Source organism: Peromyscus eremicus, chromosome 19 (assembly GCF_949786415.1).
Source record: "Peromyscus eremicus chromosome 19, PerEre_H2_v1, whole genome shotgun sequence".
NCBI classification, from domain to species: Eukaryota; Metazoa; Chordata; class Mammalia; order Rodentia; family Cricetidae; genus Peromyscus; species Peromyscus eremicus.
This window is the reverse complement of record NC_081435.1, coordinates 30,888,861-30,909,918: the sequence shown is the minus strand read 5'-3', so window position 1 is coordinate 30,909,918 and position 21,058 is coordinate 30,888,861. Positions and strand designations below refer to the sequence as shown.

Sequence of the window (21,058 nt, the reverse complement as noted above, 5' to 3'; positions counted from 1 at the left end):
GATTAGAAAGGATAGATGTGGAAAGATCACTAAAGGATAATGTTCAGACGCAATTTGCAATAATTGTACATTTCTTTCACCAAGACACATATCTGACATAATCTCCCAAATCCCCAAATACACATAAAACAAGTCTCAGTAAATGACATCAGACAGGACAGGATAAAGATACTGTTCCTAAAAGGATTTGGGTCTAAATCAAAATGCACAGAAGCAAACTAGCTACCTCTGAATTCTTTTTGTTTAAAGCATAATTTCTGCCTAATTATCACTAGAAAAATTTCAGCTGTAAAACTCTAGGGCAATAGTTTAATAATTCAGCCACCTGGAAATGTCAACATTTCTCCTTTCTCGAATCCTATACGCAAATATATTTAAATATGCACGTACGTATATTGCAGGGCTAGTTTTTCCATATTAAGTTGCAGACATCACAGCACATCACCTTAAATATTTAAGCATGTATCTCTTACATAAAGGACATTGTCCCATATGATCACATGACATTATCTTGCCTAAGTACATTGACAATAATTCTGGAGTTGTGCTTGGTGCCACCTCCACAGTCAGATTTCCTGAAGAAACAGTCAAAAGCTCATATACGGCATTTAGTTATAACAATTTATTCTTTGTAAATATGGAACGTGGTTCTCCTAACTCTAATGTTTTCCTGATCTAATAACCCTTGGAAGAAACTAATGTTGTGTAGGTGTCCTGCAGAGTGGCTTCGTTTCATGTGCTCTTTCCCCTTGGGTCATTCAACAGGTTCTTCTATGCCCTGTCCTTTCTGTGAACCATATGAAGGACTTTGGTCTAGACTACCTCAGGGTGGGATTATTCTCTCTCTCTCTCTCTCTCTCTCTCTCTCTCTCTCTCTCTCTCTCTCTCTCTCTCTCTCTCGTGTGTGTTTGTGTGTGTGTGTGTGTGTGTGTGTGTGTGTGTGTGTGTGTGTGTGCCAGAGATCAACTTTGGGTGTCATCCCTCAGGACACAATCTACTTTGTTCTTTGAGACAGAGTCTCTCATTGGCCAGAAGCCTACCAAGAAGGTTGGCTGGCTGACCAGAGAGCTCCAGGCATCTTCCCATGTCTACCTCCCCAGTGCTGGGAGTTCAAACGTGTTCCACCATGCCTGGCTTTTCCAGTGTGGGTTATGGGACTTGAACTCAGCTCTTCGCACTTGCAGAGTGGGCATTTTACCTACTGAGCGCTCTCTCCAGCTTGGTGTACTTACTCTTGTTAGGTAGTACCCTGTTCCCAGGTAACTACAAACAGAACCCCTGTTTAGGATGACTGGGGCTTGAGCTCTCTGTCTAGTTTGGATTCAGGCAGAAGAAAAATGGCAGGATGTCGACTGTTGAGGATTCAGTTTTCTTCAGCCGGGTGCATAGATTCATCTATGTTTTTAAAAATGTGAAGCACTTCTGATATTAAAACCAGTACTTATTTATCACAAAAATTTTAGAAAAATACAGTAAAGTGCCAAAAAAGAAAAAAAGATGACTGCTGATCTCCATTTTAGGTAAAATTACTAATGCTTAATGTATCCACTCTTTCTGTATCTACTCTTTTCTGTCCTATAGCTTTCTATAGCAAATTCTACATTACTGAACATAAAGTTTAGTTATATTTTCCTATTAAATTAGTAACAAAAAACATTTCCCATATTTATTTAGAAATTTTTGTAAATCTTTTGAAAAATGATTGCATGGTGTTTTGTATTGTTGAATGCTTACTGATTGAAATTCAAGTTTTTTTTTCTGGGCATTAAGTAATGTTATGGAGAATATCTTTATCTAGATAAATATTTTTCTCCTTTGAAAATTATTTCCTCCAGAGAAATTATTGGGCTGAAAGGAATGGATTTTTAGAATTTATTTTCTGCCTGGTTATCACAGTAAGGTGAGTTTATCATTGGCATGTAAAATATAATAAAACTGAGAGAGAAAAAAAGTGTTTAGCATCCTCTGCCCAGAGGCAACTGATATTAGCAGTTTGACATGATTTCTTCTGATAACGGCAGTTATTTTCTCCCTTAGTAAGACTCAAGGGTATGAACATTTTAAGGTTTTCAATAATACTGCCAAGATTGCTTTCAAGTTTTCAGTTTATTCTTCTGGGAGTATATGAGTTGTGACCACTCTGAGAACACAAACATCTAAAAGTTGTCGAGCAAGCTTGCTCATTTCCAAACTCTCCACACCTTTACTGTGACTCACTGAAAGTCGATGAGCCAGGGAAGGGCATGAAAAAAAGTCCTGGACAAATATGACTCAGAAAACTCATTTCCAGGTTTGGATTTGGTTGAAGTCCATGTTTCCAAAAGGCTGCCTTTGTTAATGGTGTTCGTTGTGGGGTATTTGGACATGCTTGGTTGTGACAGGTAGCTATTGATGTCAGCCTACTGGATCGGCTTGATGAAGACAGACTACTGCAACACATACAGGTAGAAGGAAGCAGTCCTCTAGCAAGGGGTCTCCAATCTTCATGATGTGATGCACACGGAGAATAATAATATCTTTCTATACACTGGAGGATAAAAAGAAGGCTGTGGTAGACTTGGGCCCCATCAGGCTTTTCTAGAGGATGAGAAATCAAGATTTCAGGCTCCTGAAATTGGTTGTTGTACATCTATCTGGGCCAGTTTTGCATCCAAGAGAGAGGAATATATCTTCTGATGCTAGGAAGACAGAGCCAGACACACTCTGTCTGTCTGCCTACCTGCCTGTCTCTCTCTCTCTCTCTCTCTCTCTCTCTCTCTCTCTCTCTCTCTCTCTCTCTCTCTCTCCCTCTCTCTCTCTCTCTCTCTCTCTCACACACACACACACACACACACACACACACACACACACACACACACACCATCCTAGTTTTGTTCTCCCACATAGTTCTTGCACCAATTACACTTTTTCCCTGTCTAAGGGCACTATTCTGGGAGGCGGGTGGAATCTTTAGGAGATGAGGCATGGCTGGTGGAAGTAGGTCACTAGCAGAAGGCCTCTGGTTCTGCAACTGTCTGCTTCCTGTTGATTAACATATGAACAGACACTGCCACACACCACAGCCTTGCTGCTCTGGATTGGGCCATTCCAACATGGCTTCTATGTCCGGATGGACTGAGTAATGAACCCCAAACAAATCTTTGCACCCTCCAGTTGCTTCTGTCAGGAACTTCTCTCAATGCAATGCAAAAGAAATTAATGCACCCAGGACTCCAACACTTCCTTGTAGAAGGCGCATGCTTTTCTTAATAACCTTACATGTTACCCATGACAAGTCTTACATGTTAGCTATCCTCTATAAAACACATCCAGCTCCTGCTGAGAAAGTTTTCTTCCTTTGGCTTTTCTTATCAGAAGCCTTTGAACAATTTAACAATTATTAACAGAGTTCTAACATGGACCAGGCACTTTAGTAAATGCTGAGGATAGAGAGCTGGCACAGATAGCTTAGGACTCTCATATGCACAGAACATAGGAGACACAAGGATGGCAAGGGAAAGTGGGAAGAACTTCATCAGAGATGGATCCACAGTCTATGAAAAACTTCTTCAGGCAGTGCAGAGGCTTCCAAAAGCAGTATGTAGCACAAAGGAGGACTAGAAATCTTATCCACTGATCCTGAAACAGTACTAGATCAGAGACAGAAACCTGAGGCTTTAGGAAATGGATGAGAGTTTTTGTGTGCCTTTAACACTAATATCAGACAGTACCAGGAAGCATAACAGAGGCTGAGGATGTGAAGGAAGGAAGCCAAGGCTAGATTTTGAAGAGTTTTGTCACATACAGGCATTAGAACTTGTTTTCCAATGGGTCTCTGGTAAAATCTCTAACTCGCAACTGGCATCTGGCGAATCATTGGCGGGGATGGGGGGACACTACTCCCATACTGATGGTACTAATGTAGGCAATGGAAGGAGGTTGGGTTGAAAGTGTCTAGGAGGCAGCTGCAACTTTGAAACACCTAGGAAAGAACGGTATGATGACCTCTTCACAAAAACCCCAACACCAGGCATGAGAAGCGCTCTTCTATGTTGTTGGCCAGGACTGCCCAAGAGACTCCCAAAATATACAGCCAATTGCTGTTGTCCTTGGCTACCCCTAGAAGTGGAAAGGAAGTCCCTATTGCTGAAGACATCATGCATTTCAGAAACAAGGCCCAGGACCCCTGAGCTGGAACTGACTTGAAAGCACCCTCCCTGAGGACTAGCTTTCATGGTGCCAGAAGGTTCCATGCAAGCTTTGGAAGGAGGGAGGCAACCAACCTATACAGTCTTACTCATATAGGATGCCTATGAACCACATCAACGAGCAGTGTAGCACAATAACTCTAAGGGTGCAGCAATGGCATGATTACCTTGACTACCAACAGCTCTCTAATTGAACTTAAGAGCCGCTCAACAAGAGGGAAACCATGCCCACACTGGGAAACTAGCTAACCACTTAGTGCTAGTGAAGTACTGGTTATTGGAGGAGACTCTACAACCACTAATTTATTAAACCAACGTAACAACAATCTATAAACATTTGTTCTTCTACTCAGAGTTAGTGCAGTCTTCAACCCTCATCAAGGAAACTTCTCTTTGCAGCAGACAGAGACCACCACGGAAAGCCACAACCAATCAGAATGCAGCTTTGGAGTCCAGTCCCAATGGATACGTCTACGAAACACCCCTGCACCTAAAGCTCAGAAAATATTAGGGAAGAAGGGGTGGAGAAAATGGCAGAGCCAGAGGATCAGGGAGTTTGCTGTGAGATGGTGTCTCTTAGTAGTATCAGAAACTATATTCATAAAGTCTCACCCCCAAGTGTGAGCTGAGCAAGGATGACACCAATGAATACACCAAACTGAATGAAGAAAAACCCATGAGGTCCCAACTCTACACAAAGAACTACAGGCAACTGAGGAAAACTGGGAACAGGAGAGGTGGGCTTCCCCAGGGAGGAGCACACCAATTGGTTGTCCAGAACCAAATGGTCAGCCCTGAAAGCCATATGTATGGGCAGCATTACATGGACTGAACACATTGTATTTAGGAATATATAATATATATAGATACACACATGCAATAATAATTAGGAGAGAGAGAGAGAGAGAGAGAGAGAGAGAGAGAGAGAGAGAGAGAGAGAGAGAGAGAGAGAGAGAATGAATTTGAAGGAGAATGGGGAGGAGTATATGGCTAGGTTTGGAGGGAGGGATGGGAATAGATAATGTAATTGAATTACAAGATGGGGTATTAGCGATAGAACCCACAGAAATGGCTGAGGAGTGTGAAAGTTCAGCTCGGGCAAGTAAATAAATCTTTGTGCCACTAGCAAAGATAGAAAGATTTTATCTCGTCATTCCAGCTCCTCGGATCCAAACCAGCCCCTTAGACTCAGTACAGAGAGCCTTTCTTTTTCATCCTTGTATTCTCATCTCTTTAGCAAGCATTCCCTTTCTAGAACAGCCATCTGTTCCATCAGTGGACGCTTTGCTTCCTAAGCACGAGGTCATCATTTCCCATGCGTTAGGTCTGTTTTCTGTACAGGGTTGGAGGACTGTTCGCAGGACCCACGTCTCAGGTTTCTCTGATAGCCATCTCATTCACTGTCTCAGAGATGGGAATTTGATAAGTCCCACTAGCCTGTGGGGACCAGTGCAGCCGCTGCACATGAAGACTTTATTTATTTTGTGTCTTATATGTTTGAGTGTTTTGCCTGCACATATATCTGTGAGGCACATGTGTGCCTGTTGCCTGTGGAGGTGAGAAGAGGGTGTCAGAACTCCTGGAACTGGAGTTACAAATGGTTATCAGTCACTATATGGGTGCTGGGAACCAAACCCAGGTTCTCTGGAAGAGCAGCGAGTGCTCTTAACTACTGAGTCAGTTCCTCGGCTTCTGGACCCTTTGATTCTTCCTCTTCTAAGAAGAAACCCCAAGAAACTGCTTTGCATCCTGAGCCTGATAAGACACGGAAAAACTGGGGGCCAGGCATGGCTTTAGAGTCACATGGACAGGTTCTTGAACCTCCTCAATAGATTATAGTTGTTTTGGTAATGATAACAAGGTGATTGATAACTGATCAGGGTCTAATCTTCACAGAGTTGGTACTTGATCATTGTAATAAATGTATTCACCCCCAGAGTAAGAAAAGCCAGAACTTGAGTGAAGTTGGGGGTACGCTTGAGACCAGGAAAAAGCCTCACTTTGTCCTCTGTTCCAGCCACTCCACATAGCCACGATCACCTGCCTTTTCAGGGGGTCTATCAATATTTAATGTGTGGGTGTCAGTTGCTGTAATTGAGCATTCTCCAGAAACAACTTGAATTAATCATATGCACGAGGAGAGAAAATAAAATGCCCTTTCCTCAGAGCCTCGTTCCACTGGCTACTGGGAAGCCTGGAGACCGCAGCGAGAACTTTCTGCTGATGGAGGACCCCGAAAAGAAACTGAATCAGAAGGGCGACGACAAACCCAGAAAAGTACGATTTAAAATCTCCTCTTCCTACAGCGGCCGAGTGTTGAAGCAGGTGTTCGAGGATGGGCAGGAATTAGAGTCACCCAAAGAGGAATACCCTCACAGTTTTCTCCAGGAGGCCCTCGAACCAATGGATGGGGTTTATGGGTCAGGGGAAGCCCCTAAGCCCCAGCTGTACTCCCCTAAGCTGACGGCTCAGAGGATCAGCGTGTTCAGGGATGGCAGTGCCTACGCCCTGGCGGGGAGCCAGCCTCTGTTCAATGACTACAAGGCGAATGACCATAAGGTTGGTATTGTGTGAGGTTACGGGCTCACAGGGTAGGCTCCTTGAGATACGTCTAGCAAAATGCCCAAGTGCTTCAGGTACGCATCTCGCTCAAGTTCAGCTACCGGCCAGAGCTGTAGGTTCATCAAATGCGGAGCTGTTATTAGAATAATTTTTTTTTTTTGGACAAAAATAACACGCAGGTTGACTACTATTGCAAAGTGTGCCGAGCATAAGCAACGTTCAGATTCCATCCAGGGTAACACACTGTAATTGGTTCTTTGGCTGAGTTTCCTCCGTGTGTAAATTAAATAGAGGTGCCGTGGTTTTCAGGTTGCCAGCCTGTCGTTTTAGAGAATTATGCAGCAGTAGGTCATTTCGTTTCCTGAAAGAATTGAATATTTGAAGGTACCCATTTTGCTCCAGCCAATTATTCCGCTGTATTTTATCCGTGTCTTGTTTTTTTTTTCCTCCTTATCACCTTCCTTCTGCCTGCTTTTTAAAATTGTCGCTCTATTTATTTGGTTTTGCCTTCTTGGTGCTCATTAATACGAGCGCTGGGTAGCTGGAATCCTGGGAAGAAATGGTGAGAAGCAAATCAAACAGGGGAAGTGTTTCTTGGGGAAGAAACTTGAACTAATAGTTCAATGACGCAAGCTCCTCCTGCGGGTTTCCTTAGTGTCTCTGGCAGGGATAACCAGAAGCTCCCGCAGGAGTCTATTTTAAGCTAAAACAAAATAGAAAATACTCAATGATTTCCAGAATCTTACGAGATGGCTTTGTGTTCATGGCCGTGGAAGTATGAATGCTGTTTCTCTTAAGGAGTACATACAATTATATAATGTATCTAAGTTATTAATGGTAACTATACCATGATACGTCCTCATCTTGGAAGTGTTTTTTCAGATAATTATTTTAAATCATTTTTATTGTTCATTTCCTAAGAAAATAGGTACATGTTTTGGACTTGTTGATATTGGCAAAAAGATAATTGTAATATCCACAGTTATCAAAACTAATAGCAGGTTTCATTTTTGTATGAAGAAGTTGAGAGTGAAAATCCCTTATGTTAGTGGAATGTTTTATGTGTTATAAAGTGCTGCCATGGGTTGTCGTCTTCTGTGACCATCATGTTCTCTATTTACTGCATTCTCAAGGGGAAAAGGCAAGGTATGATCATTTCTGTTTTGTGAAGGAGGAAAATTATGTGCCAAGTTGATTAAAGGTCACACATCATTATAGAGAATTTAAGGTGTTAATTCAGAGTAGGAATCTGGATGCCCTGGTTTTCCATACTTTAATCTCTTTGGCATGTTCCTTTTTAACAAACAAGTTCATTACATAGTAATAATGATGATGATGTTGGTGATACTTGTTATTTACTTGTGTCCTAAGTACTTAGCTATGCTTTGTGCTTACAATAGTCCTTTGTAACGGTATCTTATTTGGAAGTTGAGATTTAATAAAGGCATAGTTCATACCAGTCATGATAATTTATAACTCATGTGCCAACTTTGGCACACGTAAGAATGATTTGACATAGATTTACAAAACCAGATTAGAACACAAATACTCCAGAGGACATGTTGAAAGTTGGATTCCTTTTTAGTCTCATTATGCCTTGCTTTCTCTGTTGTTCTACCAATGGCCACATCCCACTGTCATCAAGCTCTGAGTGTGACAGGGACCATGATGGACCTTTGCAGCCTACCTACTGAAACAGTTCAGGATGGTATTCATGAACAACAAGGAAACAAAAGCTGGGGCTTCATGACTTGCCAACAGCAGATGGAGCTGTAAATTACCCCTCCTACATGCTGCCTATGATATCGTAATGGATTGTTGCAGTTAAGTGCAGTGATTCACTTAAGCGTTTGGAACTCAGATATCTGTATACTACTATTCACAGGAATTCACAATCAATTAAAGGTGCAAACAACTTACACATTCATCAGTTGATGAATGGCTACGCAAGAAGTGGTACAAACACATAATGGAATATTACAACACCCTAGGAAATTTGACGTGCTTCAACATGGAGGAAGCATGAGTACATTAGGCTAAATGAAATAAGCCATGCACACTCAGGAAAACCTGTACCATTGCAGCTACATAATGTACTTATGGCACAAGCCAATGGAGAACAAAAAAGTAGATGGTGGTTGTCAGGCTAGGGGTAGAGAAGAAGGTGTTGCTGGTTATGGATTCAGCATTTCAGTTTGGGGACATAAAGTTCTGAAGATAAATGTTGTACAACAATGTGAAGGCCAGGGAACTCTACACTCATAAATGGTTAAAATAGAAAACTGTATGTTACGGGTTATTTTATTCTAATTGTAATAATAAAAACAAATCATGGGCTCTGGTGTCTGTCAAAGTCCAGTACTACCCACTTCCTGTGTGAATTCGGACAAACTCACTTTGTTGAGCCCCAGTGTCATCATCTTGGCCTGGGAATAACAGGAATGTCTTCTTAGGAGGGCCATTAAGATGATTAAAATAGATAATTCCTGCAAAGTACCTGGCACCCTATATATGTTTAGCAAATGGTTCCTATTATTGTAGTGATGAACAAGTTCTTAAGGAAATGTTGAGTCTACCTTGTATTTTATGTGATGGGTAGGAAAGGTGATGCTAATAATAAAAATACATTAAGGAATCAAAACTCACTGAAATGTATAGGGTTCATGAAATTTTGGACAGGGAAAGGAAGGGAGGTAACATTTACTGAACACCCAGTTTATATGTATTAAATGATCTCATACTTAAATGTTTCAATGAGAAAGAAATTTTCAAATTAGGGAAACAGACATTTACAGGGTTTACAGGTTAAAATAACCTGTACATCTAATATAGTCATCATATAACATTTGAATAAAATTAGAATTGGGTTTCCCTGACTTCAAAGCCCATTAAATTTCTAGTATCTAACAGGACTTCTCTGCATTCACTGGTGTCTGGATAACTGTCTCTAGGCATGTGGCTGCAGAAACCAGCATGGGTACAGATACTTTCCCACGTAAACTGCCATTCTAGACTATATGCAAAAAGCTAAAAGGTTCTTGACTCCGTCTGGTCCTCTGTACCACAAGAGTGGGTTTTCCTCACAGGCAGCTCGATGTAACCAGACCTTGTAAAGTTCAGTTACACCCAGAGAGTTTGCTCAGACACAGGGGGAATCTGGCTGGCAAGAGGACTGAAATTAAACACACATTCAGAATGATGGGACCCTTCGTCTTTGAAGTAAAAATATTTGCTGTCTTAGATGTTGACCGGTTTAGGGGCAGGGAGTAGAAGCAGGTGATCATCCATTCTTTGAGCACATTGAGAGTTTAGTCTTCAAGAGAAGAAGCTGAAAGAAAAGAGCCCTAGATGTGAGGAAACTTCCTGGTAACTGAACCTTTTGGCTGTTACAGGAAGTAGAAACAGAACCTTCCAAAAGTACCACCACCCTTATCTCCCGATGCCAGAAACTGATAGTCCAGAGTGTGAAATGGGAATCCAGTGTGCATAAAACAATAGGAAATGGAATCTGCTACAGGATCCCTTGAAGAGGGAGAAAAGAGGGCCAGACCTGAAGCCTGTGGCTTAAGTAATCACTGAAAACCCCATAGCTGTTTCCAGGAGTCTACATGCTGACATCTTCCTCGTGTTAGAGTCCAACTGAATACTTTAAGTATGAGAATGTTGAACTGTGGCATCATTTAAGTAGACTGGGTTTATACAATTTTAGAGTCAGGAAAAATATTCCATGCTTGGGTGTTTGGCTGTACAGCATGTGTGCATACATTATTGAAAATTTGTTTTTAATAACAGCAGTGATGACGCCCACAATTGCACATTATCAAAAGCTTTTGCAAACTCCATTTTTCTGTATCTTTCATATCATCCCCAGAAGGTGATATCATCCTTAGTACTAGAGTAAAGATATATAATCATGGGAATAAGGCCATCACAGAAGTCAGGAAGGGCCCTAGAGATTGGTGTCTTAAGCATTAACCCTTTGTGTGTGTGTGTGGGGGGGGAGTCGAGACAGGGTCTTTCTGTGTAGCCTTGGCTATCCTGGAACTATGGCCTCAGACTCACAGAAATCCACCTGCCTCTACTTCCAGAGTATTGAGATTAAAGGGCATGCACCACCATGCCCAGCTAGCATTAACCCTTAAATTATTGAGCTTGACAATGTTGGAAGCCCCCAGTAGGGAGAATGGATAATGTGTGGCAGAACCCAGGAGTTTCAGCACATCTGTGTACTACCAGTGTGGAAGTACTTTTGCATTTAAGGAACTAGCTTATCTGTGCAAGTGCCTACCAGCTGGATGTCAAGACACAAGCAGATGACCAAATCGGAGTGCATCAGAGTGCGTGACTGTCCTGCATCTTGTAACTACTAGACATCAGATCTGGACTCCAAGGCTGTTTCCTTCCCAGCTGTGTAGCTGGGCAGAACTGTGTGTTCCTGGTCAAGTGGTACCTGAGCATTTACTCTTCTGCTTGTCTTGCCCTCTCCTGTTCCTCCTCCTCCTCCTCTTCTTCCTCCTCCCCACTTTCTTCTCCTTCTCTTTCCTCCTCTGCATCCTGGACTCTCTGAACCCAAGGCCTCACACATGCTAGGCCAGCTCTCTGCCACTAAGCTACAATCTTACATCTCTGTCCTCCATCCAGCTTTTTTAGTGTTCTATATAGCATTGCCCCCTTTTTCCCCCCCATGAGCAAAGCATTAGGTAACGCATAGTAAAACCATAGAAAGAGACATTAGCTATTAACGATGATTGTTTGGAAGTATATTGACATAAAATAGTCCATATTATTTGAATAACAAAAGTGGATTATGACAGGCTATATTTACTGACATATCTGTTGTAATTTGATATATATGATATATAGAGATATATGTGGGAAGAAAGGAATGCTTGTGAATAGTGCAGTATAGGTGTTAAGAATATGGGAGTTAGCCGAGCGGTGGTGGTGCATGCCTTTAATCCCAGCACTCGGGAGGCAGAGCCAGGCGGATCTCTGTGAGTTCGAGGCCAGCCTGGTCTACCAAGTGAGTTCCAGGAAAGGCGCAAAGCTATACAGAGAAACCCTGTCTCGAAAAACCAAAAAAAAAAAAAAAAAAAAAAAGGAATATAGGAGTTTGGAGCCAGGCAGTGGTGGCGCACACCTTTAATCCCAGCACTCAGAAGGCAGAGCCAGGCAGATCTCTGTGAGTTCGAGGTCAGCCTGGTCTACAGAGCGAGATCCAGGACAGGCACCAAAACTACACAGAGAAATCCTGTTTCCAAAAATCAAAAACAAATAAATAAATAAATAAATAAATAAATAAATAAATGGGAGTTTGGAAAACAGGAATGGTGGTACACGCCTTTAATCCCAGCACTTGCGAGCAGATGCAAGTGGATCTTCATGAGTTTGAGGCCAGCCTGGTTTGCATAGTGAGTTTCAGGCACCAAGGCTATGTAGTGAGACCCCATCTAAAGAAAGAAGGAAGGAAAGAGATAAAGGAAGAGAGGAAGCGAAGAATACGGGCGTTGGAGACTGGGGAGTTGGCTCAGTGGTTAAAAGCACTTGCTGTTCATGCAGCGGCACCAAGTTCAGTTCCCAGCACCCACATGGTGCTCATAACTCCAGTTCTAGGGGATCCAATGTCCTCCTCTGACCTCTGCAGGCAACAAGCATGTATGAGGTGCACACACATATGTCTAAGCAAAACACTCATACACATAAAGTAAAAAGAATGAATCTAAAATTAAAAAAAAGAAAGATATTAGATTTGAATCCCAGTCACAGTTTCCAAGTCACTCTGTCACCTTAGTGAGGTCCTTGACGCCACTGAGACTTACTCCTCACTTGCAGAGTGTGGATATCATAGCATTTACTTCACATGGATGTTTGGTAGAGAAGTGATGTCAGTAAAATGCTTAGCATGATGTCTGGCACACAAATAATGTTCAGTAAGTGGTATGAGCTAGTGTTATTTATGCATAGACAAATGGAGAAACATTTGTATAGGACTAAAGAGTCCCTTTGCCTGTGCCCAGCTCTGCATTGGCTGTCCTGGGGTGTCCTGGCTGTTCTGGTGGGACCAGAAGGCAGATGTAAAGGATCAAGGACAAGATCATCCTTAGCTATGTTGGGAGTCTGAGGCCAGCTTGAGCTGTAGACCCTTTCTGGATTCTGACCTCTACAGTCCTGCCCTCCGAGTGGTTCAAACTTCCTTGGTTCTCATCCTCAGCGAGAAGGAAAGTGACTCTTCTTACTTTTAGAAAGAATAAATGAACCTTAGAAGGAAGCCTTGGGTAGGATGAGTCACAGGTTGGATGAGTACAAAGCCCTTCTCTCCTGCCTCTTGGACAGGGCATCGGGCAGGTTCTGCAAGCCTGAGTTTGGTGACTGCTGACGCTCACTCTCTGTTTCTCTAGCCTCCACCGATTATAGACTTTGGGAAGATAATCATCTATACAAACAACCTGAAGATCATCCGAACCCCGATGGACAAAAGGGACTTCATGAGGAAAATCCTGCAGAAGGAAGAGGTTGCGGAGGAGGAGGCTCTGATGAGCACAGGAGAAAACGACGGCGACAGGGAGCAAAATGACAGTCCCCTGCCGGAGACCGAAGGCACATTTCTCCACAATCAGCACACACAGGTGTGTCAGCGCCTCTGATCGCCCCAGGCTGGCCTGCAGCAATAGCCTGCAGACTGCTCTGCTTCTGCAATACCTCCCTAAACGTTTTTGAACAACACCACTTACAATATTTGTTGAAGGGTGAGGGGGTTTTAAAGTCTATGGGCTTGTAATGGCATAGTCTTAATATAAATTCGCATTTATACCATATTACATATTATTATAGTCATGCTTATAAATTCCTATTTTAAATATTTGTAATTTTTTGGATGACTTCTTTTCATATCTGATTAGGAATCTGTTGCTTTGGTGAACTTGTGAACACTGGGTTTCAGAGATGGAAAAAAATCAGCTCTGTTCTATTTTATTTATTTTTCTGAGAAAGGGTCTACAGCTCAAGCTGGCCTCAGACTCCCAACGTAGCTAAGGACGATCTTGTCCTTGACCCTTTACATCTGCCTCCAGAGTGCTGGGATTACAGATATGTGTGCCACTGCACTAGGTTCATATGATGCTGGACATTGAACCCAGGGCTTCCTGCATGCTAGGCAAGCACTCTACCAACTGACCTACATCCCCAGCCCCAGCTCTGCCTTTTCTTGTGGACTGCAATATACTGAATCTTTGCAATATGCTGAAAGTAAACAGTCGAGCCACATGTTGCTGCCAGCACTCCAGGGTTCCTTGGATGCAAACTTTGCTTCTGTGGGACTCACTCTAATATCCCATGAGTTGGACTGGAAAATGGAAGAAGGGCTTTGGGGGACCTGAATGATGTCCCTGCTCTGGGAGGACTGAGGTGAAGAGAACAGAAAAGTCATGGCCAATTTTGAGTGATGACCTTAGGCCAAGGTGCCAGGTCTCTCTGCTCTCATTTCTCTACCTTACATGGCTGCCTAACTCTCTACATTGCCTTTTAAAATCTATCATCTCTCTTCCTCTCCTGCTCCATCCCCACCACCAGATAGAACATAAGCCCCTTGGACTTCAGAAAAAGGTTCCTGAAGTTTGGTTCACATCCACACTTTGAGCTGATTTCACACCCAAATGCAGTGCTTTTGAAATGAGAATCTCTGTTTCTGTCACTCCCTTCCTAGCCCTTCTGCCCCTCAGAGCTTTCGATGGTGTTCATTCAATTGCTTGGGATAAAACCAAATCTCTTCACGTGTTTTAGAAAGCCCCGGTTGCCTGGCTAGTGCTGGCCTCTCTGGTTTTATCTGGCACACATTTCTTGTGCCCTTGCTCCCTCTCCTCTTTCCACTGTCCATCTGTCCACCTCTCATAGGTTCTTTCCACTCTCTTGCCAGAGGCAGATTCCCCTCTTCACGCGCCCCCAGGTCTTGCATCCTCTTGCCTTTAGTTCCTGATATCTTGATGGCTCCCATGAGGATAACACACTCAGAATAAACCCATCAGAACTTGTACGCCTCTTCACAGTTGCAACTTTACTTTCATTTTTGTGATTATGTGATTAAGATTGACTCACACTTACCAGGATTTGATCTCCGCAAAGGCAGAAGCTGTATTCATGTTGGATGCAACACTCCAGTTCTCACGTTAAAAAAAAAAAAATATCCTGGTATATAACTGATGTTCAGTCAATATTGTCTGTGTGTGGAAAACGTAATGGGATTTGGAACCAAGCATTAGCTGGTAAGAAATACCCACTATTGCTTCCCTTGTCTTCTGCAGGAAGTATGTAGAACCTAGCATGCCGGCAGATGACAACCTGAACATTGTGAACATCACCTTTCCTCTTTATACATTAATTCCGTTATTTCTCCTATTGTGCTTTAACTTGGAGGGACTACACACACACACACACACACACACACACACACACACACACACACACACAGAAGAGAGTAAGAAATAGGAAGGTGCAGGGCACCCCATAGCCCTGAAAGAAAAGCAACGGCAAGCTCCATGTGACAATTACCTTTCAATTCAATTTGGAGGAATCCAGATCTTCTTTTCTGTAGCGCTGTAAACCAGGGCACAGTTGTGTGGCAGAAGGTTGCCGGGAAAGGTTACGCTTTCCTTGTCTGTCCTTTAAACTCCGTTTTAAATTACTGTTTGTTTGTTCAATCCCTGGTGTAATGAATGCCCAGACAAGTTTTATTCTAAAAGAGAGGGTCAAAGAACATCAAGGAGACCCTTCTGGCTAAGAGACACTTTGCTCTGCTATATGCAACTGGGAAGAGAGAACCTGATGAAACTGTAGAGCAAGGCGGAAAGCCGGGCCACCTTGAACCTCTGTGGACTCCCAAAGCAAAGGAGAAAAATAATGGAGTCGAGCCTCAGCAAAATGTGCAGGGGGAGGATTCTGGCTCTGTGCTCGGTGAGATTGTAACCGTAAACCTCTGGGTACTTTAATGCTTCATGCAGCGATCTCATCTTTGAGATCGTAAGATAAGATAATAATAACAGCGGCCGGGCAGTGGTGGCGCACGCCTTTAATCCCAGCACTCAGGAGGCAGAGCCAGGCGGATCTCTGTGAGTTCAAGGCCAGCCTGGACTACCAAGTGAGTTCCAGGAAAGGCGCAAAGCTACACAGAGAAACCTTGTCTCGAAAAACCAAAAAAAAAAAAAAAAAGAAAAAAAAAAGATAATAATAACAGTAATAGCTACTGACTGCTGAAGGCCCAGGAGAGCCAGCCACTATTCTCAGCGTCTGACCATGCAATAGTTCCTTTCATTCCCATGAAGACCTCTTGGAGCACGTCTTACTCTGCACCTGGGGAAACGGAGGCTCAGAGAGGTCAATAACTCGCCAGAGGTCACCAGAGACAGCAGTCAAATTAGGTCCACGTGCCAATGTCATGATCACAGCCACTTTGCTCTGCAGACTCTGGCTGTGTGCTGGTCACTGTCTTCAGAGCTGTGCAAGCCTGTGTGTCTGCAGGGAGCACAGAAGCACCTTTTTCTTAGTCATAGAGTGACATACCAGAGTAGGAAGTGAGCTGAGAGGATCTGCTAGGCTCTTGAGCCCAAACTTATATGCAACTATGTTTTATTCCTGGAGTTAAATATTTTGAGAAGAGTTTTAAGAAGAGGATTCCTCTGATTCTTGTGCTTGCACTTAGGGCTTTCTTCCTTCTGTTGGGTTGCCTTGTCCAGCCTCAATGTGATAGTTTTTGTTTTATCTTTTATTTCATTTTGTCATGTTTGGTTGTTATTTCTTAGAAGCCTGTTCTTTTCTGAGGAGAGACAGAAGGGAGTGGATCCAGACGGAAGTGGAGGTGGGGAGGAACTGGGGGGGAGCAGAGGGAGGGAACACTGTAATTAGGATATACTGTATGAGAAAGAAAATCATCTATTTTCTTTCTTTTTTTTTTCTTTTATTTTGGTTTTTCGAGACAGGGTTTCTCTGTGTAGTCCTGGAACTCCCAGAGATTCACCTTCCTCTGCCTCCCAAGTGCTGGGATTAAAGGCGTGTGCCACTCCCGCCTGACTAATAATCTATTTTCAATAAAAGGAAAAAAGAAAAAAGGGGGCTTCTCACACATGGTTATGTTTGTTTACTGGAAGGCGAACATGTGAAGAAATATTGTGCCAGGCACTGCTCTAAATGTGACTCTGGATGTCTGGGAGGTGAGGATGAAGCAGCTGGGAAGCTTCCTGTCACGGACTCAGGAAGGCTCAGCGGTTCAGGGGGTAGCCCTGCGTGGGGCTCCTGAAAGGCGAGAGTGGGTGGATAAGTCTGTTTAGAAGGAACTGAACAGCTGACATCTGGAACAGGTGGGAATGGGCAGGGCTGTGTAGACATGCCTCAGAACAAGAGCCTGAGGCTCTGTGAAAGAAGAGAGGTTTAAATTAAAAAAAAAAAAATATTTTACATCTGCTGAGGTTACTCTTGCTGTATCAGGAGGTTTTATCAGGAGGGCAAGTATTTGTTAAGAGGGTTTGCCAAGTTGTTTTCCCTGAGATGGTCAGGATGATAGGCAACTCAATTGGCTTGAATGGAGAAAGTGTCTCACAAGAAGGGGTAAATTTGTATTTGGAGTTGGTGTACCGGGACCAGGAACTCGGGTGTGGGAGAACCTGAGACGGGTGATAAAGGATGTTTAGAAGCTGAACCGGACAGGCTCGTTAGTAAGTTGACCTGGCGTCAGTCTGGTCTTGCAGCCTGCTCCTCGGGAGATTCAGTTTATAAAGAGTGTGAAATTGCTGATTTCTGTGAGATGTCTATGACATATTGTTTCAAGACATAGCCGAGGGGCATTTTCTGGAGACAGGAGACGACTGGCTGGTTTTATGGGGAGCTTAGGATATGTAAGAGGACAGGACACTGTGTTTGCACATGCTGCCTTGCTTAATATTCCAGGACTCAGAGGGTGGGCATTACCAGTCCTGTTTTATAGGTAGAGGGACGGGGTAGGAGAGGCTGAGCGAAGGGTCCCGATGTGCTGCCTTCATCAGACATCAGCCTCTGCATTCTAGTCTACTGACTCCACAGCCAGAGCTTTTCTTTTTTATTGATAATTTCATACACACATATAATATGTTTTTTTTTTCTCTTTTGATATAGGGTCTCACTATGTAGCTCTGGCTGGCCTGGAACGTGCTATGTAGAACAGGCTGGCCTTGAACTCATACATATCTGCCTGCTTTTTCCCTCTTGAGTGCTAGGAATTAAAGGCGTGTGTTACTATGCCTATCCATATGTAAAGTGTTTTGATCTAATCCCCTCCCCATTCCCCACCCTTGAACCCCTCCCCTCAACTTTCCCTCCCTATTTCACAATCTTTCTCTCTTAAAGAAAAAACTCTGAGTCGACTTAGTGCTACCTGTAAGTGTACAGGTGTAGGACCATCTACCCAAACACAGGCTGCCTTTCAAGGGCCGAATCCCTGAAGAAAATTGGCCCTTCCTTCCCCAGCAGCCATCAGTTGCCAGTAACTTCTCACGTAGGAGTGGGACTTCACCGGCCTTTACCCTGCCATCGCAGATGAGGGCTTTTCATCATTGGGCCTTCCACAGCTCTCAAAGAGAATAAAATATTAGAAGAACTCAGAGCTAATTCATTCACTCACCCTGCCTGCCAATTGCGGAAAACATCCCTTCTTGAACACCTGGTAGTGTCCACATAATCCGAGGAGGGGATTATGTGGACAGTCCGAGGAGCTTGGGGTCTGGTGCTCAGTTCCAAAGGATCAAAACCTGCCTGTCTTCTTCCAGGCCATGTGTCTGACACTGCCAGGTAGCTTCTCCCTAGGGCATTTTCCTACCACACTCGGGTGATGGTATGCACAGGACTCTTGTGAGGGTGCCTTGAACGAGACTCAGGAAAGACTTGGGGAAGGAAGCTCCTGGTTTCTTTGAGCACCTGCTGAGGTTTGTTACACAAGTTTGTCACTCTGGCAGGATGCAAAGTCATGTCTTCCCTTTGTGGAGCTTGTATCAGTTGGGAACAAGGTTGATTAAGAGCAGAGAGTTGAAGAAGGCCAGATGTGGTGGCAGAAGATGTTGCGCTCATGATGTTCATCTGAGAAACCCTCTCTGATGAAATTGCCATTCTGTATCCTGGCCATTTCCCTCATTCGCATTGATGGGAGAAACATTTTCTCCAATTCTGCTCCGGTCTTTGCCAAGACCTAGCACTGTTTTGATCTCTGTGAAAACGGTAGGCTTGAGCCACTGGTCTAACTGGAGCCTGGCTTGTCTCTTGCAGGATGGGTTGGTCCCTGAGGACAACTGTCTCCACTGCCAGGGGTCCGGCATCGCCACCTGCTCTCTGTGCCATGGCAGCAAGTTCTCAATGCTGGCTAACAGGTTCAAGGAGTCCTATCGAGCCCTCAGGTGCCCTGCCTGCAACGAGAACGGCCTGCAGCCTTGCCGAATTTGCAGCCCGTAGTTAGTCTGTAGCCCTGGTTTTCACATCTGCTTTCATTGCACTCTCACATGCTTCTCCTAATAAACCGTCCCTCTTCCTCCTGCTTCTTTCAGAAAGGGGGCCGCTGCAGCTGCAGTCGCTCCAACCACTGGCAAATCTCAAATCATTTGATGGCATTTTGTGGAGCCGGGAACATCTCTGCTTGGGTCTAAGTAACAGGGGCACTTTTGAATTAGAATCTGCTTTGGAACTGGATCTAAAATTATCCTTCCAGGAACACGTGCGTGCGTGCCTCTCATTTGATTTAGCTCAGTCTTCCCCCTGCACCAGTGAACAAATAAATAAATGTACCCTTCAGGCAGCAGGTTGAAGTCATTTTCCGGGCTGGGAGTTATTTTGCAAAAATAATGTGGTGAGAAAGGAATCAAGAAGTGGATTTCCAATGAAGCAGATTCTTGTTGCTCATAATGCATCTGAAATTGTCATTGGTCAAATTGAATTTCTAATGAAGCAGAAGAAGGGAGGTACAGCTGACACTGGTGGTCCTGGTCCTGGCAGGCGTCTGCCAGCAAAATAGCATGCTCATCCCAGAGACCGTGAGCTGAGGAGGCCCTCTTTCTGTAGCCGCTCCTAAGTGGCAGAGTGCTCTGGCACAGGCTAGGCAGGCAGGGAGCTGCACTCCCACTCAGGTGGGGACGATACATGATATTTCTGTGTGCCTCTACCTGGTGAGGTTATAAGCCACGCCAAACCTATTTGTGATAAATTTGGTGCTCAAGCACGTATTTGTGATAAGAATTCTGCCAGCTTCTTAGTAAATCACCAAATACACAGGTCTATTTCAGGACTACGATCTAGCCAGTGTCTCTTTAAGACGGACAGCAGGTGTTCCGTGCTGATCTAAGGAAACTCTAAGAGAAAAACCAAGAGGGCTGATAGACATTGTGTTTCTACCGCCCACGCATGCGCATGTGAAAGGTGACTCTTCTCTCTTAAAGACGGTTATTAAGTTTTAAAACCACGCTTGTTGATGAACTTTTGTAGCTTGCACACCCACTTTTCCACACTCAGAGAGAATGACACCGAAATTCGTTATCTAGCGAGACTCGCGGCTTATCTCCGAGAATAGTTCTGACTTCGTAGCTTAGTGATTCTTCAGTGTTTGTTATTCTCTTAGACTCTGTTAAATCAACAGTGGGTTGCACGTGGGCAATGTGAATACTTCTAATAAAAAGATGCAGACTCCCTTGGAGGCCACGAAGCTCTTGTCTGCTTCCTTATTTCCCGCGTGAGCCCTTTGTGTCTGGTGTCACTGTTTCCTGCCTCCCTGCGCGCTTCTTACAGCTGCTCACCTTTCTGCCTTACACACACACACACACACACACACACACACACACACACACACACACACGGCAGTATCGTAGGTGCTTGAGGCCTCAGGTAACCCAAAGACACCAGGCCTTTGGCATCTTGTGGGTCTTACAGTTTAAGTGGAGACAGATGTGCAACAGGTACTTCAAGTGTAGTGTGTAGTGTAGCTTTACTAGGATGGACTAATTGCAGGGTGGGATCAATGTCTTTGGAGTAAAAGAAGGATACATTGTTAGCCTTAGTGGGTTGTTCTTTCTTTTGTTGCTGAGGATTGAATCCAAGGTCTAGCACATGCTAAGCACGTATTTTACCTCTGAGTTATCTTTCGCTACTTCCTTGGTAGATTTAGGGAGGCTGTGCAGAGAAGAAGGTGTGAGAAGTATTGGCTTGTCTTTCTCACACACACTTCACCACACACACACACGATTGTCATTCCCTCACCTGTCCTGCATTCTCTTAAGGGTGGCTAGCTTTTTAAATAATCACACACTAAATAT

General features: G+C 43.8%; 1 protein-coding gene across 1 annotated transcript; it reads left to right on the top strand.

Moving 5' to 3' along the window:
• The first annotated feature begins 6,410 nt into the window (after positions 1-6,410).
• Positions 6,411-19,211, top strand: Grxcr2 (glutaredoxin and cysteine rich domain containing 2). The gene is made up of 3 exons (XM_059246025.1): positions 6,411-6,746; positions 13,148-13,375; positions 19,029-19,211. The coding sequence occupies exons 1-3, from the start codon at positions 6,411-6,413 to the stop codon at positions 19,209-19,211; spliced, it is 747 nt and encodes a 248-aa protein (XP_059102008.1).
• The last annotated feature ends 1,847 nt before the right edge of the window (positions 19,212-21,058 follow it).

What these genes read in the sequence shown, in the direction of transcription:
- Grxcr2 (XM_059246025.1), top strand. Translation starts at nt 6,411, where the DNA reads ATGGAGGACCCCGAAAAGAAACTGAATCAGAAGGGCGACGACAAACCC. An exon ending in ACAAGGCGAATGACCATAAG is followed by an intron (nt 6,747 to 13,147) that starts GTTGGTATTGTG and finishes CTGTTTCTCTAG; the next exon opens with CCTCCACCGATTATAGACTT. An exon ending in TCCACAATCAGCACACACAG is followed by an intron (nt 13,376 to 19,028) that starts GTGTGTCAGCGC and finishes TGTCTCTTGCAG; the next exon opens with GATGGGTTGGTCCCTGAGGA.